The sequence below is a fragment of the Vulpes vulpes genome, chromosome 6, assembly GCF_048418805.1.
Source record: "Vulpes vulpes isolate BD-2025 chromosome 6, VulVul3, whole genome shotgun sequence".
Classification (NCBI taxonomy): domain Eukaryota; kingdom Metazoa; phylum Chordata; class Mammalia; order Carnivora; family Canidae; genus Vulpes; species Vulpes vulpes.
In genome coordinates, this window is record NC_132785.1 from 7,086,465 (window position 1) to 7,104,966 (window position 18,502).

Consider the following 18,502-nt stretch of genomic DNA (forward strand, 5'->3'; position numbering starts at 1 on the left):
GAATCAATATTTTCTTTCTTTTTTTTTTTTAACATTTATTTGAGAGACAGAGATCACGAGCAGGGGGGAAGGGCAGAGAGAGAAGCAGACTCCTCACTGAGCAGGGAGCCTGACAGGCGACTCAATCCCAGAACCCTGGGATCATGATCTGAGCCAAAGGCAGACGCTTAACCGACTGAGGCACCCAGGTGTCCTGAATCAATATTTTTCACTCAGTAAAACAGCAAGGAGATTTTTCATTAAATATTCCAGAGCAGATAATCCAAAATCACAGATAATCAAATATAATTTTTATTTGGTTTTAGAATGTTTTGGTTCATAAAGTGAAATACAGCCACCTAATACTTTTTTTTTTAAGATTTTATTTTTTTGAAAGAGAGAGAGTGAGAGACTGAGAGCAGGAGGAGGGAGAGGGAAGAGGCAGGGGCAGAGGGAGAAGCAGACCCCCTACTCAACAGGGAGCCAGATGCAGGGCTCCAACCCAGGACCCTGGGATCATGACCTGAGCTGAAGGCAGAGGCTTAACTGACTGAGCCACCCAGGGGTCCCCATCACCTAATATTCTCATAAATTTATAAATTTCAAACAAAATAATGCACAGTGAAGAACTGGAAAATGATCAGCCTTTGTTAATGTGTGAAGTTATGCTTAATCTTTATAATTATCACTAAACAGAAAGATTTTTTGTACAAGTTTGAAATTGTTGTCCTATGCTTTGTGTTTAATGTCTTCCCTCAACTGGAAGAAATTAGGTATTTTATTCAAATTTTATACTGAGCTACAAGTTGCATAAAAGAATTCAACTAAACAAAGTATCAGGTTGTGGCAACCTTAGAACACAAATCACAGTATTGAAATTGCTGTTTGCCACCTTTCACTAGATATTAAACATCTAAAAGGCTACAAACTGTATTTTTTTAATCTTAGTATTTCAACAATATTTTGGCTGAAGGTATGAGTGGATACTAACAGAAAGTTGAAAATAAAATTTAACTTAGATAGCTTTAATTAACTACAAAATCTGAAATGAGATTTTAGGTCACAAGATATGGGTTCAAATCTTACCTTACCACAAATTGTATGATTTTAAGCTCCACCTCAATCAGACTGTTTTCTCATCTGAATAAAAAGAGTAACAACTCTTTTGATTGACCCATGTATTTCATGCCCTATGTATTTCAGAGTGGCTATAAAGGTAAAATGAGATAATGCATATAAAAGTCCTTTGTAAATAACCATCAAATGTAATTTTCCACTATTCTACTACATGTTCATGTAAGAAATATATGTATAAGATGTTTTAAGATGCAATGTAATTACTCACATTAAAAATACACGTCACATATACCATTTTCTCCCAAGTGAAAATAACTTGACTCCTCTCTTCAGCCTACAAATATACTTAGAAGTACCGATCAAAAACAAAACACAACCCTCCTTTAAGATAGAACCCCCAGTGCTTTATTTTCTCTAGTAAGTATTATCAAAGATGAATGGACACCTATACATCCTCCTCCTCCTCAATGCACTGAAATCAGACTCTGCCACCATTGCCTATAGAACAGTTTTAATATGGTTAATTCACTGGTTTCTTCTCAGTATTCATTTTATTTTATCTCAGAAAATTTCTTGTACCTTGTATCTCTGGAAATTCTGAGTACCTCTCACATCCATATTGGCTCATTTCTTCAAATTAAGTATATTCTGTTTTTTTCCCTTATTTCTAATGATTCACCCTGTTGTATGTATGTGTGTGTGTTTACTGATTCAGCTCATTTTTCAAACGTAGGTATCATACAAGGTTTCACCCTTGAACCTCTTTCTCACCCTTAGGTTTGCCTAGATGATTCAGCTTGTTACAATGGAATCAGGGCTCATCTCCGTATAGCCAACTTCTAAATCTCTTTCTCCCAGTTCCCACCAAGATGCCAGGTCTGTATTTCTAGTCATTGACCAAATACTTCCTTCTTGATATATACTTTAGTCTGCATGTCAAACTCATCCTTCTCCCTTTTCCCAAACATCTTTCTTCCCCTTGTTGCTGTTCTTAGTAGCCAAGCAAGCAGAAATCTTCGGGTCATCAGTGACTTCTCCACTCTTCTTCACCTGTCATCTTCATTATCCATTAAGAGGATCTAACTGATTACAAGTCTGAAATATCTCTCCATCCACTCTCTTCCATCTTATTTCGACTTTCTTCATTTAGGCCTCATTTTTTCTTTCTTAAAGTATTTTGCCTCTTAACGAAGTCTCTGCTTTGGTCTCTCATAATTCAAATCCATCCTGTTACATATGACGCTAAGGAAATAAAAACACTCCCCTACTTTTTATGCCTACCCTTTGCCTGGAAAATCAACTCTAAACTCTTTGACATGGCATTTGAGACTAACTAATCTCTTTTCAACCTGTTTTTCTAGTAACTTCTGCCTACACCCTTCTCTCTCTAGAACATGTTACACACTTTAAATTTCATGCTCTAAAAAAAATAAATAAATAAATAAAATAAATTTCATGCTCTAGTTCATGGTGTTGTTCCCTCTACCTGTTACGGTTGTTCTTCATTTGTCCAAAGCCTGTATATCTTTTGGGCTCAGTGATCTATCACTTTCTCTACAGCACTTTCCCTACCCTGCCTTCCAAATACAATTAACCCTTCATTCTTCTGTACTCTTCCACTTCTATCAAAATTAGAGCATTATAAGTATTTATCTCCTCCACTGCATTAGACTCAAGGGGAAAAGGTCTTATGCATTTTGATTCACTTATGCTTCACACAGTGCCTGACACATAGGGGGTACCCAGTAGGTACTGAACAGACCTATTCCTGATTTATGTAGTAAACAGAACAAACTTTAAGAATAATCCTCATCTAGGTTTTGCTAGAATCAAATAAAAGTCATTTGGCTTTGGATAATAGTGAAAATATACCTAAAGATGAATTATCCATTGCAATCCTTTCAGTTTTAAGTAAATCATATAGCTAATTTCTTTCTCGTCAGTTTAGAAGGAGGCAGGAAACAGTTGTATAAAAATCCAGTCAAGTATCTGTAAAAATACATAGAAAACAAATGTAAGACCCTTACTAATAATATTACAATATCAAGGTAAGGATCATTAAGTCTACTAAAGTCTTTTCTATATTGAGTCAAAGACATTGTGAAGATTAAAAATAATATTAATTCAGTTAAGAGTAAACTTAAGGAAAACTAGATGTATGCTAAAGGGTCAGCACTAAATCACTGTTCATTGGATGTCTTTGCATATGTCTAAGAAAAATCATCTGAAACAAATACTAATTTAATGAAATTATACTCAATCTTACTCTGTGACTATAGATTAGGTATCAGTAAATTATAGCGTGTGGGCCAAACCTCCCTGGCACCTTACCTGTTTTTGTAAATAAAGTTTTATTGAAACACAGTCATACTCATTTGTGTTGTTACTGCCTGCTTTTGCTCTATAATGGCAAAGCTAAGTAGTTGACATAGAGACTGTATGTACCACAAAGCCTAAAATATTTACTATCTACCCTTTAAAGAAAATTGGCCAACCCGTTATGGATAATCAGTTAGAAATTTAGTTGAAAACCAAGCCAGTTTGGATATGTAAGGACTTTTTATTATCCTAGATTTAGAATCTTTATACAAAGATTTCTTCTCAAAAATCGAAAGAATAAAAAAAGAAAGGTATAAAGATGTTATGATAGGAAATATACTGATGTCAAGTACATAGGAGATAGATGGTATACATACAGGATACCATATTCTTTTTTAAAGAATAGATAATTTTATTTTTATACATATATGCTGGCCTGATTATTCTTCATTAGTTAGGAAAAGGAGTGGCTATTCTTTATATTAGAGCATGTTCATAAAAATTAAGTTTTCTAGGGATGCCTGGGTGGCTCAGCAGTTGGGCGTCTGCCTTCTGGCCCAGGGTGTGATCCTGGGGTCTCGGGATTTAGTCCCACATCGGGCTCTCTGCATGGAGCCTGCTTCTCCCTCTGCCTGCATCTCTGCCTCTCTCTCTCTCTCTCTGTGTCTCTCATAATAAATAAAAAAATATTTTTAAAAATTAACTTTTCTATCTCTATTACTCCACTGAAAAGTAGAAACAATTCTTCCTACAAGAATAAAGGGGTAAAGTTAAATATAATTAATTATTTTTTAAAATAAGGGGAGGGAAAGTTGGAAACAGGGAAAAGGGGAGAGGTAAAAGGAGAGAAAGGGCCTACTGACCTCATTCTCTAATTGATATGAAGCCAATCTGTGTACCAAAATTAAGGCCATCTCGGACATGGGAGAAAAACTTGTCAGGATGGCAAGATGTACAGAGGTTAAGATCTTGGTTCAGGTCCTGAATATTCTGTGGTAGAATTCCTCCTCGTTCCAGAAGAATCCTTAGGATAAAGATTTTTCAAAAGACACTAAAAGTTTATTTTACCAATAACCAAAGCAGTTAAAAAAATATATGGATATTGGCATAAAAGAATTCTGGGAGAGATATGCTTGAAACAATGCAGACTGGTTTTCAGATATAAAACATGAACAAGTCAGGAAATCGTAGATTTTATCACTTTAATCACCTAAGTTCATATATGAACTGTAAAACCTTCCATATTGTCTGGCAGACATGACCTGGGTCCAGAATTTTATAATCAAACTCAAGTACTTATTTAGAAGAAACTTCTAAAGTTACCAGAGTATTTGCAGATAAGATTCATTTGATTCAGATAGAGCATGCTTTTTATCATTTGGCCCTTCCATCTCTTGTCCTATTAACAGATTTTTCACAGATAAGTTGCTTCTCCATAAACACTTTACAAACATGAAGTATGACTATAAATTAATGATACTAATTCCACAAGTCACATTTAATAATCAGTTTCAATCCTTTCTACTTATGTGCTAAGTGAGGCAGAATCTGGGGAAGGTTTTGTTGACTGGAATCGAAACACAATTCAAATCAGGCAATTTTCTTTTGTAGAAATGACAAGTAACAGCTATTAATAGCAAAACTTCATAATTCAAAATTGCAAGGGAGCACTGAAAGTTGAAAGTGACTACATGCTTATATTGTCTAACATTTTTACTAAAAGAATATATTCCTCTAATTAATTACAGAATAAAAATAACTATCTTCCAGATAGTTTATTATATTTAGATTTTAGCTGAGGAAGGGCTACGAAGCACATGGCAACTTTTCTATATGAAGTTTAAGTAGATCTCTCAAAACCAAATGCCAAATATTATCTTCCTTCACTTTTAAGTCAATAAGAGATAACAGACAGGAAAATTTCTGTTATTCAAACTTCAATGAAAATAGGTTTCCTAATCAAAATAAATTTTTGTATATATGTGTACATCAACTACTTATTTATGTACCACTTCAATTTTTCTTGGAGTTACTAATTATTGTCTACAATAATTTTCATTTTAGAAACGATAAGTAATATCCAAACTTTCAGTTCTGGAATAAAATCAAACATACCTGGTGGCTTTACGAATGTCAACATAGGGATCTGGTGAATCAAATAACCGTACACATTCAGGATCAAGATTATGAAATTCCTTTGCTGATTCCCTTGGCAAAGTAAAACAGCAAGGTCCTACTGAAGGTCCCAGTACAACAATGATGTCTTCCAGACTACAGCCATATTCTGTGACCATAGCATTCACTGTAGCCATAGCAACACCTAACAAAGTACCCTTCCAACCTGGTAAATAGAAAAAGAGGTAAGGGAAGTTAAAACATAACATTTCACATAATTTATTTTCTAACTTAAAAAATGAGCAATTTATGTATTTTTCAAACCCCAGGAATAGCAAATAAATCACAAAATCAATTAATTAAGCTATATAATCAATTAAATAAAATACTCATTTTTTTTAAAAGATTTTATTTACTTATTCATGAGAAACACACACAGAGAGAGGCAGAGACACACAGAGAGAGAGAAGCAGGCTCCCTGCAGGGAGCCTGATGTGGGACTCGATCCCAGGACCCCGGGATCATGACCTGAGCCAAAAGCAGATGTTCAACCACTGAGCCACCCAGAAGTCCCAAAATACTCATTTTTAAATGAGGTACACTATGCAAAGCACCTGATATGGGAAAGACATTTAATGGGAGGTCCTTCCAGTTTCTTTAAAAATATTCTACTCTTTCAGTTTCCACTGAGATTATACCTTTGTAGTGTTCTCTCTCTCCTTCACTTTATTTTCACATTTTTAAAAATGGGGTGGGGGAATGAATAACATAAAATTTGCCATTCTAACTATTTTCAAATGTATACTTCAGTAGTGTTAAATATATTCATATTTTGTGCAACCAAGCTCTAGAACTTTTTCATCCTGTATAACTGAAACTCTATACCCATTAAGTAACAACTCCCCCTTACCACTACCCCCTCCGGCCCCTGGCACCCACCATTCTACTTTGTTTCTATAAATTTAACTACGTGAGATATTTTATGTAAGTGGAATCTTACAGTGTCTTGTGACTGACTTATTACATTTAGCATAATGTCCTCAAGGTCCCTATTTAAATAGGTGTCAAGTTTTCCTTCCTTCCTAATGCTAAATAATATTTATATCACATTTTGCTTATATATTCATCTATCTATGGACACCTGGTTTGCTTCCACCTCTCTGCTATTATGAATAAACCTGATATAAGCACAGGTGTGCAAGTATCTTGTCGCAATCCTGCTTTTAATTTTTTTGGATATATACCCAAAAGTAGAACTGCTGGATCATATGGTAATTCTATGTTAAAATTTTTGAAGAACCACCATACTATTTTCTATAGCAGCTGTACCATTTTACATTCCTACCAATTGTGCATCAGGGTTCCAATTTCTCCACATCCTCACCAACATTTGTTATTTTTTTTTTTTAATATGAGCTATCCTAATACGTGTGAGGTTATATCTCATTGTAGTTTTGATGTGCATTTCCCTAATTAGTGACATTAAGCATCTTTTCACAAGGTTGTTGGCCATTTGCTTATCATGTTTGGAGAAATGTCTATTCAAGCTCTTCATCCATTTTTATTTGGGTTATTGCTTTTTTGTTGTTGAGTTGTAGGAGTCTTTTATATAATCTAAACATTGACCCTTTATCCTATATATGAATTGCAAGAATTTTCTCCCTCTCTATGGGTTGCCTTTTAGCTTTGTTGACTGTGTCCTTCAATGCACAGTTTTTAAATTTTGATGAATTCCAATTTATCTGTCATAACACAGCATCTAAAAATCCCTATCTTTGGAGAATAGTTAAAGGCACTAGACCATAACATATTAAACTAAATGCTGTGTTGCTTTGCTTGCTTTTTCTTACCTCCATACCTTTACTCAGGATGCTGCCCCTTCATCTTCATGAATACCTTTCTCCAGCGTGTCTTATCTTCCTATTCCCCATTGCTTAGACTTCAAAGGTTTTCAATCAGAGGCAGTAACACACTCTTTGGAGTGTTTTGAAAAGCATCAGGGTTTTTTTTTGTTTTGTTTTTGGTTATTATAACTGGAGGAGCTACTGGTATTAGAAATTTTGAAAGTCAAGCAAACTGCAATATAAGATTATCTTGTCCAAAATGTTACAGAAAATGGTGAGAAACACTGGCACCTAGTCAAGTCCTACAACAAACTCCTCAGGAATCATCCTGGGTACTGCTTCCTTTGGGAATTCTACTTTGATTCATATAACTCAGGTACTGCTTGTATCTGCTCCTATAATAAAAATATGCTGGCTCTACTCCTATTTTTATACTTAATACCATGTAAAGTAATTACCTGTCATGCCCACCAGAAATAAACTATAATTTTTCTTGTGCTATAAAACTGGTAAAATCCTAAATGCGTAATTAAATATACTTACCAGAATGGGCAACCCCACATGCTTTTTTGACAGGATCAGCAAAAACAATTGGCAAACAGTCAGCACCAAGAGCTGCTATTGTGACTCCTCTCTGATTTGTGGTGATTCCATCGTAAGATTCAGGTTCCTTCCTTCCCATAATCCAGACGTCATTGGCATGATCAGTCTAATACCAAAGATGTTTGAGAAAAATATTTTGAAAGTAGAATGTCTCATACCGTAAGCTTTTTCTGAAGATGTTCTTTTGTACAAAATTATATATCCAGTATAATATTACTAGCAAGCATTAAAAATATTACTTCTATATATGGTAAAACATCAAATTTACTTGTCATTTAACTTCTGATATTGTGATCTCTGCATATTTTACTCCAAGGAAAACAAACTTTAACACTTAAAAATTTAATACAGTCCATCATGAATATCTCCTACTAGAGATGAAGAAATCTCCACCTGTAGCACTTTCCATATAGTACTATTTATGGAAAGAAGTTAATTACCAAATTAAAGATATTTTTTATTTTTCCTGACCCAAATAAAGCTAGGACTCTGTAAGAAACAAGGCATCAGTAATGATCCTAGTTCCTCCTAATGTTGATTTAGAAAATAATGGCTTTTTTTCTCTCACCATTCTGGAATCTTCCTTCTAAATCAAAAAGGGAAGTGCTACTATACTCTGAGAATTAACTGTACTTTTAAACACAAGGAGCTTCAGGTAAAAGATGTCTGTCATAGGATTGATTTTTAGACCATTAGTGTACAGATCTAGGAAAAACAACCATAAGCATTATCCTAAAAATTTGGGATAAAACACCAGGTGCAAAAGTTAAATAGCTTGTTTCAAGTCCATGTAGTCATTAGCACAGTCAAGAATATACTTTAGATCTTCTAAAACGTGAAACAAAATTTTACCTTTATTCGGTAAAATTTCTCCACGTTAAATCCAGCAGCATTCCCCAACCTACGCAGATTTTCTTGAACCACCACCTTGGGATCTCTCCGTTTGGAACTACTGAAGAGATTGAATGAACTAAGAGTTGGGATGTAAGATATTCCACCTGTTCTTGTAGTAAATCCATGTAAAAAAATATCTGCTGAATAGAAGTAGTAAAGATTAAAAATAAACCATGCAAAAGACTATAAAATGTTACAAACCCTCCAAGATTTCTACAGCTCCGTGTACCTCCATGTGTTCTTGTTACATATGACTTTGTGTTTGCTTTACCTTCCCCATGGGATTATTGCTCTTCAAAGAGTATCCTCTGTCCCACTTGTCTTTATTATTCCTAACAGCATATAGCCCACGGTAAATATTGTTTAACCAAAGAGTAACAGACTATTTAAAATTTCATTCTTGGGGATCCCTGGGTGGCTCAGTGGTTTGGCGCCTGCCTTTGGCCCAGGGCATGATCCTGGAGTCCCGGGATCGAGTTCCATGTCGGGCTCCCTGCATGGAGCCTGCTTCTCCCTCTGCCTGTGTCTCTGCTTCTCTCTCCCTCTCTGTATCTCTCATGAATAAAAAAAAATCTTAAAAAAATAATAAATAAATAAAATAAATAAAATAAAATTTCATTCTTCTGTGAAGGTGCCAATGAGTTAAGGTATCAGAATTTTTAAATAAGAGATGTTTAGTGTCATAAATCTCTTTTTAAAGGAAGGCCGGAGGGTTTGTCTTAAAGCTGAATTTGCATAAAGAAAATTTATTTATCTAGGGGGGCTTTGAAGGGACCATCCCTTGATATCCCTGACCTCTCATATTAGTGAGCTCAAAAATCTTATAGTTGGGATGCAGGGGGGTGGGGTGGGGGAGCTCAGAGGTTGAGGTCTACCTTTGGCTCAGGGCATGATCTCAGATTCTGGGGGGGCGGGGGGGGGAGTGTGGGGGTGGGAATCAAGTCCCACATCAGGCTCCTTCCACCTGGAGCCTGCTTCTCCTCCCTCTGGCTGTGGTGTCTCTGCCTCTCTTTCTGTGTCTCTCATGAATAATAAATAAAATCTTAAAAAAAAATTCCTATAGTCTACAAGAGAAAGGTGGGAAAAAAGGTGAACAACCTCTAAAGAAAGACTGTTTCTTCATGTATATAGTAAAAACAACATGGTGTTCAACACACCTGAGATCAACGGAGATGTGATAATGGTCAACTCTCCTTTCAGTGCTGGCAGACTTCTCAAATACGTTTGTATCTCATTCTGGATTGCTTCTACTTCTTGAGCTGTGATCATGCTTACTTCAGTGGATTGTTTCAAAAGACCTCCCCTCGAAGTCACCTGTAAGTCTTCAAACTCAAAATTGTAAACACTGGTGAAGAGTTGATCAATAAAAGCCTTCAGTAACGTCTTCCGGTGCATGGAGACAATTACCTTAATGCTGCTCAAATTTTTTTCATCAATTTTTTGCTTAATAGTATACAAAGAGGCAGCCATACTAGGATTGCTAACAGTCTCAAATTCTCTCAAGAGAGTTGATAATCCATTGCTTCCTTCTAATTCACAGTTATTAGGTGCACCATCCCTTTCACAGCTGATGTTATTGTAACACATTATGCAGAGAAACTTAGCCTTGGCAGCATGGTGGAAACGGACAGCGTCCAGTGTCTTCAGCAAGGCTTGATGACTGTTTTTCTGCGAGTTAAACTGCAAACCAAAGAAATCAATCAACACTGCTTCTGCCATCCTTCCACACGGTGCAAAGCGCTTCAAAAATGGTTTCTGCGCCTCCCGGGAAATCACCTGCAAAGAAAAATTAGCCGAAGAACGCAAGGTCGTATCAATCTTCTTATAGTCACAACAGAAATTTGTACTTACGTTTAAAAGAAAAAGTTTCACTGATCTAAAAAAACATAACCTGGGTGGCTGGGGAATCCCTGGGTGGCTCAGCCGTTTAGCACCTGCCTTTGGCCCAGGGCGTGATCCTGGAGTTCCCCAGATCGAGTCCCACGTCGGGCTCCCTGCATGGAGCCTGCTTCTCCCTCTGCCTCCCTCTCTCTCTCTATGTCTCTCATGAATAAATAAATCTTTAAAAACATTAAAAAATAATAAAAATAAAAAAAAAAAAAACCATAACAAAATAGTCCATTATTTGCCTTAAGAGAACCATGAGACCTGAACCATCTCTTAATTCACTTCTCAGGAAAGTGACTTTGTGCATCTTTCCAGCAGAACGACAGTTCCAGTTTCTGTGTGTGATTCTTTTTCTTTCTTTCTTTCTTTTTTTACACAGGAAATTCTAAGTAGGGAATTACTGGGCTTAGACAAAGTCCTGCTTTCTAATTGCAGGGTGTCAATTTATGGTACAAGACATCATTAATCCCGACGTGACTGGCACGTTGGGCCCCACCTCTTCCTAAGAAATAGGTTCAATGGAGCTGCACCGAAAATGCACGCTTTTAAGGGGGAAAAGGCGGAGACGACCCCGGGCGTCACAGGGCACAGTCACCGGGCGCTCGGCCCAGACGCGCGGACCCCGCGGCTCCCGCCACAGGGGGCGCCGCCTCCCCCGCCGGCCGCGACCTGCCGACCCGCGGACATGCAGCCCAGGCGGCTTCCGCCCGCCCCCCGCCCGCCGAGGACCCCCGCCTCGGGCCCCGAGGGAACCCGGAAGCGACGAGCGCGACGCTCGGAGCCCTGAGCCCGACCCCGCGACGCCCTCCTCACCCGCCTCACCCGCCTCACCCGCCTCACCGCCGACCGGCCTCGGGCGCCCCGCCCGGCGGGAACTCGACGGCTGCGGCCCCGCCGCTTCGGAGGGTCGGGCCGGCCGGCGCCCCGCAGGGAGGCGCGGGCGAGCTCGGGGCCCGGCGAGGCCGCCCTCCGCCGCCCGGTGGAGGGAAGAGAAACAGGAACAGAGGCTCGGAGCCCGAGCGAGCCCCGTCAGCTAGCGGGGGCCGGAGGCGGCGAGCCCGGGAGGGGGCGGGGCGGGGGCGGGGCGGGGGCGGGGCGAGGGCGGGGCGAGGGCGGGGCGGCTCACACGCCCGCGGGGCTTCTGACGGGCTGGCGGGCAGGTGAGGGCGCCGGGCGTCTGGAAGGCGGGCCCGTGAGGGGGCGAAGGGGCGAGGGGACGGGCCCGTGAGGAGGCGGGGCGGGGCAGCGGGCAGGCCCGCGGGAGGGCGAGGGGCGCCGGGCGGCTGGAAGGCGGGCCCCTGAGGGGGGAAGGCGGGCCCCTGGGCGGGCGGCGGGCTGACAGGCCAGCGGGGCTTCCGACGGGCTGGCGGGCAGGTGAGGGGGCGGGCGGCTGACAGGCTGGCGGGCGGGCGGGCGGGCGGGGGGCCCCTGAGGGGGTGGGGGGGGCGGGCGGGAGCGGGACGGCGGGAGGGCGGGCCCGTGAGGGAGCGGGGCTTCTGACAGGCCGGCGCGTGGGTAAGGAGAATCGGGCGGCGGGAAGGCGGGCTCGACCCCCAGGGGAGCAGGGCGGGCGGCGGGCGGGCCCGCGAGGGGGCGGGGCGACTGGCGGGCCGGCGAGGAGGTGGGCGTGGCCGGCGAGGAGGTGGGCGGGGCCGGCGAGGGGAGAGCCCGGCTGCCTGAGGGCGGGCGGGTGACCGGGAGGCGGCCGGCGGCTGACAGGTTGGCGGGCTGGTGAGGGGCGCGGGGCAGTGGGAGCGACGCGGAGAACAAATCGCAGACGACCGTTTGCGGGTGGAAGTCCTCCCTCCCCGCAAGCCCGCTGCCCAGCCCTCGAGGGCCAGCAGTGCGGGCCTGCCCCTTGGTTTAACCCCCGGAGCCCATCCATCCTTGAGAACCGGCTCGTGTTAGCGCTTGGCGACTCGCCCCATCCAGGGTTCCAGTAATCGGCCTCCGGGGTGGAGTTGGTTTGTAGTTCTTGGTGTTTTTTTTTTTTTTTTTTTAAAGTGCGGTTTTTGTCGTTGTTGTTCCCAGAAACACTTGGTTGAACCTTCCTTGCTGACCGGACCAAGACTCCTTACAGCTCCTTTCCTTGCACTGACCAGGTCTTACGTGCCCATTTAAAAATATGGACCCTTCATAGAAAATTAGAAGGCGGTAACTCTCAGAATTGTGATAAATTAGCACCCTCGTCTGACCTCAAAGAGTACGGGTGTAGCATACATTTAGAAATATTGAACATGTACTACGTGGAAGGCAGATGCTAAGGTAAAGGGAAAATGTGTCCAGCCCTCAAGAGTAGGAGAGAGAGGGCTTCCTGTGCAACTGGTTGTGATGGAAACAGAGGCCCCTTTTGTCTTCATTGTTGCTCAGGTGATAAATGCTGAAGAAATTTCGCCTGCAAGAGAAAAAGTCCTAGATACCTGGGAGTTTAGCAGAGCACTTGGAGATGGGCAAGGGCTCCATTCTGTTTGACGAGGGGTAATGGGATCGCCAACCCAGGATAGGAATTTGCCGTCCATATCCCTGGCAGATATTTTTGTCAGAATTTGTGTTTTCATGATTTTTGTAGGGCATTTGTCAAGAACCCTAGCAGTAGATGGTACACCTGATGGGGAGGTGCACACTGCACTCTCTGAGTCTGTTTTATGTTAAATATTACCTTGAGCAAAATAGAGGTCTTTTGAGTTACAACGCTGGATTAAAATATTTATCCCTGTTTTTTATAGACAATGGTGGGAATTTTTTTTTTTTTTTTTTATGAAACAGTAGGGGCAGTAAAAGTTTTTAAAATATTTCAAAGTGGGAAAGCTGCCAGGGAAGAGATTGTTATTGTGTTATATTTACATACTGTTTCCTAGACTATCTAGCCTCATCTCCTAACTCTTCCCTCATCCTCATTCACCCCACTCCAGTGGTTCTCCTGGCTGCACATCAGAACTACAAGTAGAACTTAAAAACAAATCTAGGGACTCCACTTGATATACATTTGAAATAGAATCTCTGGGAGTCGAGTCTGGGCATGTTTTTCTTTGCTGTTTATTTTGTTTTTAATCTATACAGATGATTCAGATGCATAATGAGGTCTGAAAAAAACAACTACCTGACTCCCAAGCCACTCAAACTAAAAAAGGCTGTTACTTGGATGAGCTACAAGATTTTATCCTTTACATATGCTATTCCTTGTACTTAGAACACCCTTCTCTTTTTACGCTTACTTAACTGCTACTTGTTTAAGATCTTTCAAGCTCAATCATAACTTTCCTTGAATCCCCATTCTCTCACCAGAATTAATTGCTTCTTCCTTAGCATTTTGTCCATACAGATGAAGGCCTCTCATTGATGCAGTCTGGACCCATAGCCTAATAATAAATTGAAAAAGTCAATTAATCATTGAAGTGTATGCTTTATAAGGATGAACTTGATAGTACATAAATTTTTTCTAAGTTTTTTTTTAGAAGTCATTTTAAGTAGCACAATAACCGGTACAACTGGCATAAACAGGTTTGGGAACAAACACAGGTAACTCACTGTCAAACTGTACAATTCAACTGATAGGAGCAGAAGTAGGCAGATTCACTGGAGAGTGGTTTCCTAACCATTCAGCATGATGTGGAAATTAGCAGCTTATGATTTACAAAGAAAATAGAATGAGTTAATTGATGAGAGGTTAAGTGCAGGTAGACTAAGAGAGTGACTACTATACATCTATATTTGAATTATTTGACATGGTGTCTATCTCCCTTAAAGAGACCTAGAGCATTTTGAGGACAGAGTTGATACCTGGCTGTTCAGGAAACCGCTGGAGAAATCCCCAGAAGTTCTTTAATTTTTATTTTTATTTATTTGAGAGAGAGAGCATGTGCACATGCAAGAGGGGACAGGCAGGGAGGGGGAATCTTAAGCAGACCAAGCTGAGAGTGGAGCCTGGGGCAGGGCTTCATCCGATGATCCTGAGATCATTACCTGAGCCAAAACCAAGAGTCAGATGGTTAACCAACTGTGCAACCAGGCACTCTGAAATCCCCAGAAGTTGTTACGTCACCATATAAATCTTCTTAAAAGAACAAGTGGAATTTTCAAAAACTGTAAACAGTTGTTTTTAAGCCGTTCACACTAAGATTCATGGGTCTTTCCAGAAAAGTAAATATAATATTGCAAATTTCCTTGTTAAAAACCTTGTGTTAGCTTCCTAAAGGTTCCATAGCAAATTACCACAAACCAGATGGCTTAAAGCAACAAAAATGTGTTCTCTCATAGAAACAGAAGTCTCAAATCTAAGTGTTGTCAGGACCATGTTCCCTTCAAAGTGTCTCATTTTCCTTGCCTCTTCCAGTTTCTGGTGGCTCCAGGTGTTTGTTCCTTAGCTTGGAGCTGTGTGACTTGGGACTCTTATATCTTCATCCTCATATGGTTTTAATGTGTGTCTGAGTTTCAAATCTCCGTCTACCTTTCTGCTATAAGAACACCTGTGGAAATAATGACCAACCATATGAGAACAAGCAAAGGTTATTTATTCAGAGTTTGCTATGGCAGGAGAATTAGCCATCACTTTTGTGTTGGCAGAGTAGCAAAGTTTCATAGTGGAGAGAAGGAAAATCTTCAATGATACCCAACTGGAGGCTCTTGGCATGGGGAAGCTGTAGGTAGGTTAACTAAAGCAGGACATCCTATGTGATTGGTTAAGAGTGTGCATTTTGGCTTTCTCTGGTTGGTCCCAAGTTGGAAGTGGGGACAGAAATTAGGGAAGCTGTTAGTTATTCATCAAACACTGGTTATTTGGGGCCAGTTGTTATAGGACTTATTGTTTAGCTTCTGGAATTGTTATTAGAGATAGTGGTCTGGCTTCCTATGAGTCTGATATAGATAGCTGGATGGCTTCCTGCTCTGGTGACTATACAGGATGGTTTTCTGAGTTGGTTGCTGCAGGTTGTGGGTGAAAGATATATATATATATATATATATATATATATATATATATATATATATCCAGCCACTGTTTGCATAGTCAGTCTCTTAGCTGTCACTGGATTTAGGGCCCACCCTAAATCCAGGATGATCTCATCTCAAAACTCTTAACTTATTTACATCTGCAAAGATCATTTTTCCAAATCAGACCATATCACAACTTCTGGAGGTTAGGAATGGACATATTGGCAGGACAAAGGGACACCATTCAATCTACTACAAGCTCCTCGTGGTTTAGAAATCATACTTACAGACTAAAAGAAGACCTTCCTTCTTACTGTTTCTGAATAAAACAAGCAGGTAGGTTATGACTGGATTACATCATAGCCTATCATTTCTATTTGAAACAGTGGCCTAGCTATCCCTTAAAGCTTGGATTCAAGTTGCTGATCAGTCTCTATGTTTATACTTTAAAATGAGACATTTGGTAGTCCAGTCCTATTACAACATCCAGAGAAATCTCACTTTGGGTAGAAAGCTAGAAGCAATGTGGATAATGTATTGTCTTTGATAGGAGGTTGCCTATATTATCTTTGATAGAAGTTAAGGAACAGATCCTTTGAGTTTTTTGTTTTTGTTTTCAGCATCCTGAAACTTTAATCTCATTGCCTAGTCAAAGAAGAGAATAATGCCTAATTTTAGCAGATCCTAACACACAAGTATATAATAGGTATTAATAAATTTTTAATAATTCAATTAATTAATTCCTTTGGAAGACTCTGCTAATGTTGTAACTATGGTCTTTTTTACCTGAAGTGTGTATCATTCTTACTCATTTGTACAATGTATCACATTTTTCCCACTATTATCTTTACTTGTTGGAATTGAACCACTCAAATTTGATTTCATCATGTTTGTGACGAATATAGGCCATAATTTAAAATTTGCTTGATTCCGGGGAACTCTTTTATCTTTCTCCAGGCTAATTTTTTTTAGCTTTCTCAGTTAAATATCAGCTTTAAAAATTAAGGTACCCTGCCCACTTAAAAAACAAAAACAATTTCACACAAAGAAAAATTATCTGTTTTCTGATAAAGTATCTATTCTAAAAGGGTAGAATGAAATTATAAACTTAATTACTTTAACTACCTAGCAGGTTCACATGACAGCTTTTCCCATTCAGAATGAAAAACAGTGCTTATGTGATGTGGGTGCACATATACAATTGCTTCCTCTTAATTCTTCTAAGCTAAAAGCTCTCAAAAGCCCCAGAGGAGTTTGACAGCCTTGCTTTATTTTGCTCATTAACTTAGACGAGGTACCAGATGATGAGTTTCCAAAAGCTGGAACCATGGCCTTTTTAAACTCTCCCAAGAGTCAAATAGAGGGGCTTGCCTCTTCAAAGCAAAAGAGATAATGCACAAATCTAAGTGCTTAATAAATGTTAATTTGGATACTAATTGTTTCAAATTCCATCCTTCCCACTTGTTGGATGTAAGGCCTTTGGCTAATTTCTTAATTTCTCCAAGTCTTAGTTTACTCATCTACAAAATATATGTAAAAATAATATCCAGCTTATAGAATTGCTTTGAGGGAAAATAAAGATAATTAATGTAAAAACACAAAAAATGCTAATTATTTGTAAGTACTCAATAAATGTTGACTATAATTATAGAAGAATGGTAGTTTATTATAGTATTTGCATTGCATTGTTTTCTGTAAAACTAACCTTTTTTTAGTTGAAAGTATTTTTTTCTAAATGATTGTGTTTTATATGTAAGTTGGACATTTACCATTGAATACTGTAGATACTGTTTTTTCATCAGACATTTAATTCATCTTTTTTTTTTAATATTTTATTTATTCATGACAGACACACACACACACAGAGAGAGAGAGAGAGAGAGAGAGGCAGAGACACAGGCAGAGGGAGAAGCAGGCTCCATGCAGGGAGCCTGATGTGGGACTCGATCCCTGGTCTCCAGGATCATACCCTGGGCTGAAGGCAGCGCTAAACCGCTGGGCCACAGGGGCTGCCCTTAATTCATCTTTATATTCCTCACAATACTTTGCACATTACATGTATCCACCCACATATGTGGTTTGAATGAAAGAGTAATTGATACTGACTAGTCTCTAAACTCTGATTTTCATTGATTTACACATTTTTAATGTATTATCAGTAGATGGCAGTAGTTTGTTTTCATTTTTATCTTTTGTCCATTCTCCAGTAGAGATCCAGAAGAAACTTAAACTTTGCCAATTTTTTTTTTTTTTTTAGATTTTATTTATTTAAGAGTGAGAGAGCACAGGGGAGGTAAGGTAAAGGAACAGAGAAAGAGGGAGAAGTAGACTCCTCTCTGAGCAGGAAGCCTCACTTGGTGCTGAATCCCACACAAGACCAGATCATGACCTGAGCCAAAGGCAGATGCTTAACTGACTGAGCCACCCAGGTGCCCCTAAAACTTTCCCACATTTAAAGCAAATATCCTTTTACAAACAGCTTAAATAAATGTCACTCAAGAGTTTTTCAATTTATGTTGCTTCAGAAATAGAGACCAAGAAGTGCTAGTTATATTTTTATTATATAAATATATTTTTTATTTTTATTTTTTAAGATTTAATTTATTTATTCATGAGACACAGGGAGAGAGAGGTAGAGACACAGGTAGAGGGAGAAGTAGGTTCCATGCAGATAGCCCAATGTGGGACTTGATCCTGGGTCTCCAGGATCATGCCCTGAGCCAAAAGGAGATGCTCAACTGCTGAGGCACCCAGGCATCCCTTTCTTTGTTTTTTAGATTTCCTCACCAAATTTTTTAGGGAATCCAAAAACAAGACATTATATTTGTCTTCCGGGAGCTTACAGTTTAACGGAG

At 39.8% G+C, this 18,502-nt stretch overlaps 1 protein-coding gene across 3 annotated transcripts; it reads right to left on the minus strand.

The window, feature by feature from the left end:
- Positions 1–2,546: 2,546 nt before the first annotated feature.
- Positions 2,547–11,743, minus strand: LACC1 (laccase domain containing 1). Of its 3 annotated transcripts, none has more exons than XM_072760598.1 (7): positions 11,550–11,743; positions 9,989–10,607; positions 8,790–8,971; positions 7,878–8,043; positions 5,491–5,716; positions 4,239–4,399; positions 2,547–3,045 (listed from the first exon to the last, which is right to left on the minus strand). In XM_072760598.1, exons 2-6 carry the CDS (start codon positions 10,548–10,550, stop codon positions 4,240–4,242), a joined length of 1,296 nt encoding a protein of 431 aa, XP_072616699.1. In that variant the 5' UTR covers positions 10,551–10,607; positions 11,550–11,743; the 3' UTR covers positions 2,547–3,045; position 4,239. The 3 variants fall into 3 exon arrangements, with proteins under 3 accessions (XP_072616699.1, XP_072616698.1, XP_072616697.1); XM_072760597.1 differs by having other exon boundaries at positions 8,790–8,968; positions 11,550–11,709; XM_072760596.1 differs by having other exon boundaries at positions 11,559–11,677.
- Between the last annotated feature and the right edge of the window lie 6,759 nt (positions 11,744–18,502).

Coding starts and splice junctions, on each gene's coding strand:
- LACC1 (XM_072760598.1), bottom strand. CDS start 10,550: ATGGCAGAAGCAGTGTTGATTGATTTCTTTGGTTTGCAGTTTAACTCG. Junction 8,972..9,988: donor CACATCTCCGTTGATCTCAG/GTGTGTTGAACA, acceptor ACTTCTATTCAG/CAGATATTTTTTTACATGGA. Junction 5,717..7,877: donor ATGTGGGGTTGCCCATTCTG/GTAAGTATATTT, acceptor TCTATTTACCAG/GTTGGAAGGGTACTTTGTTA.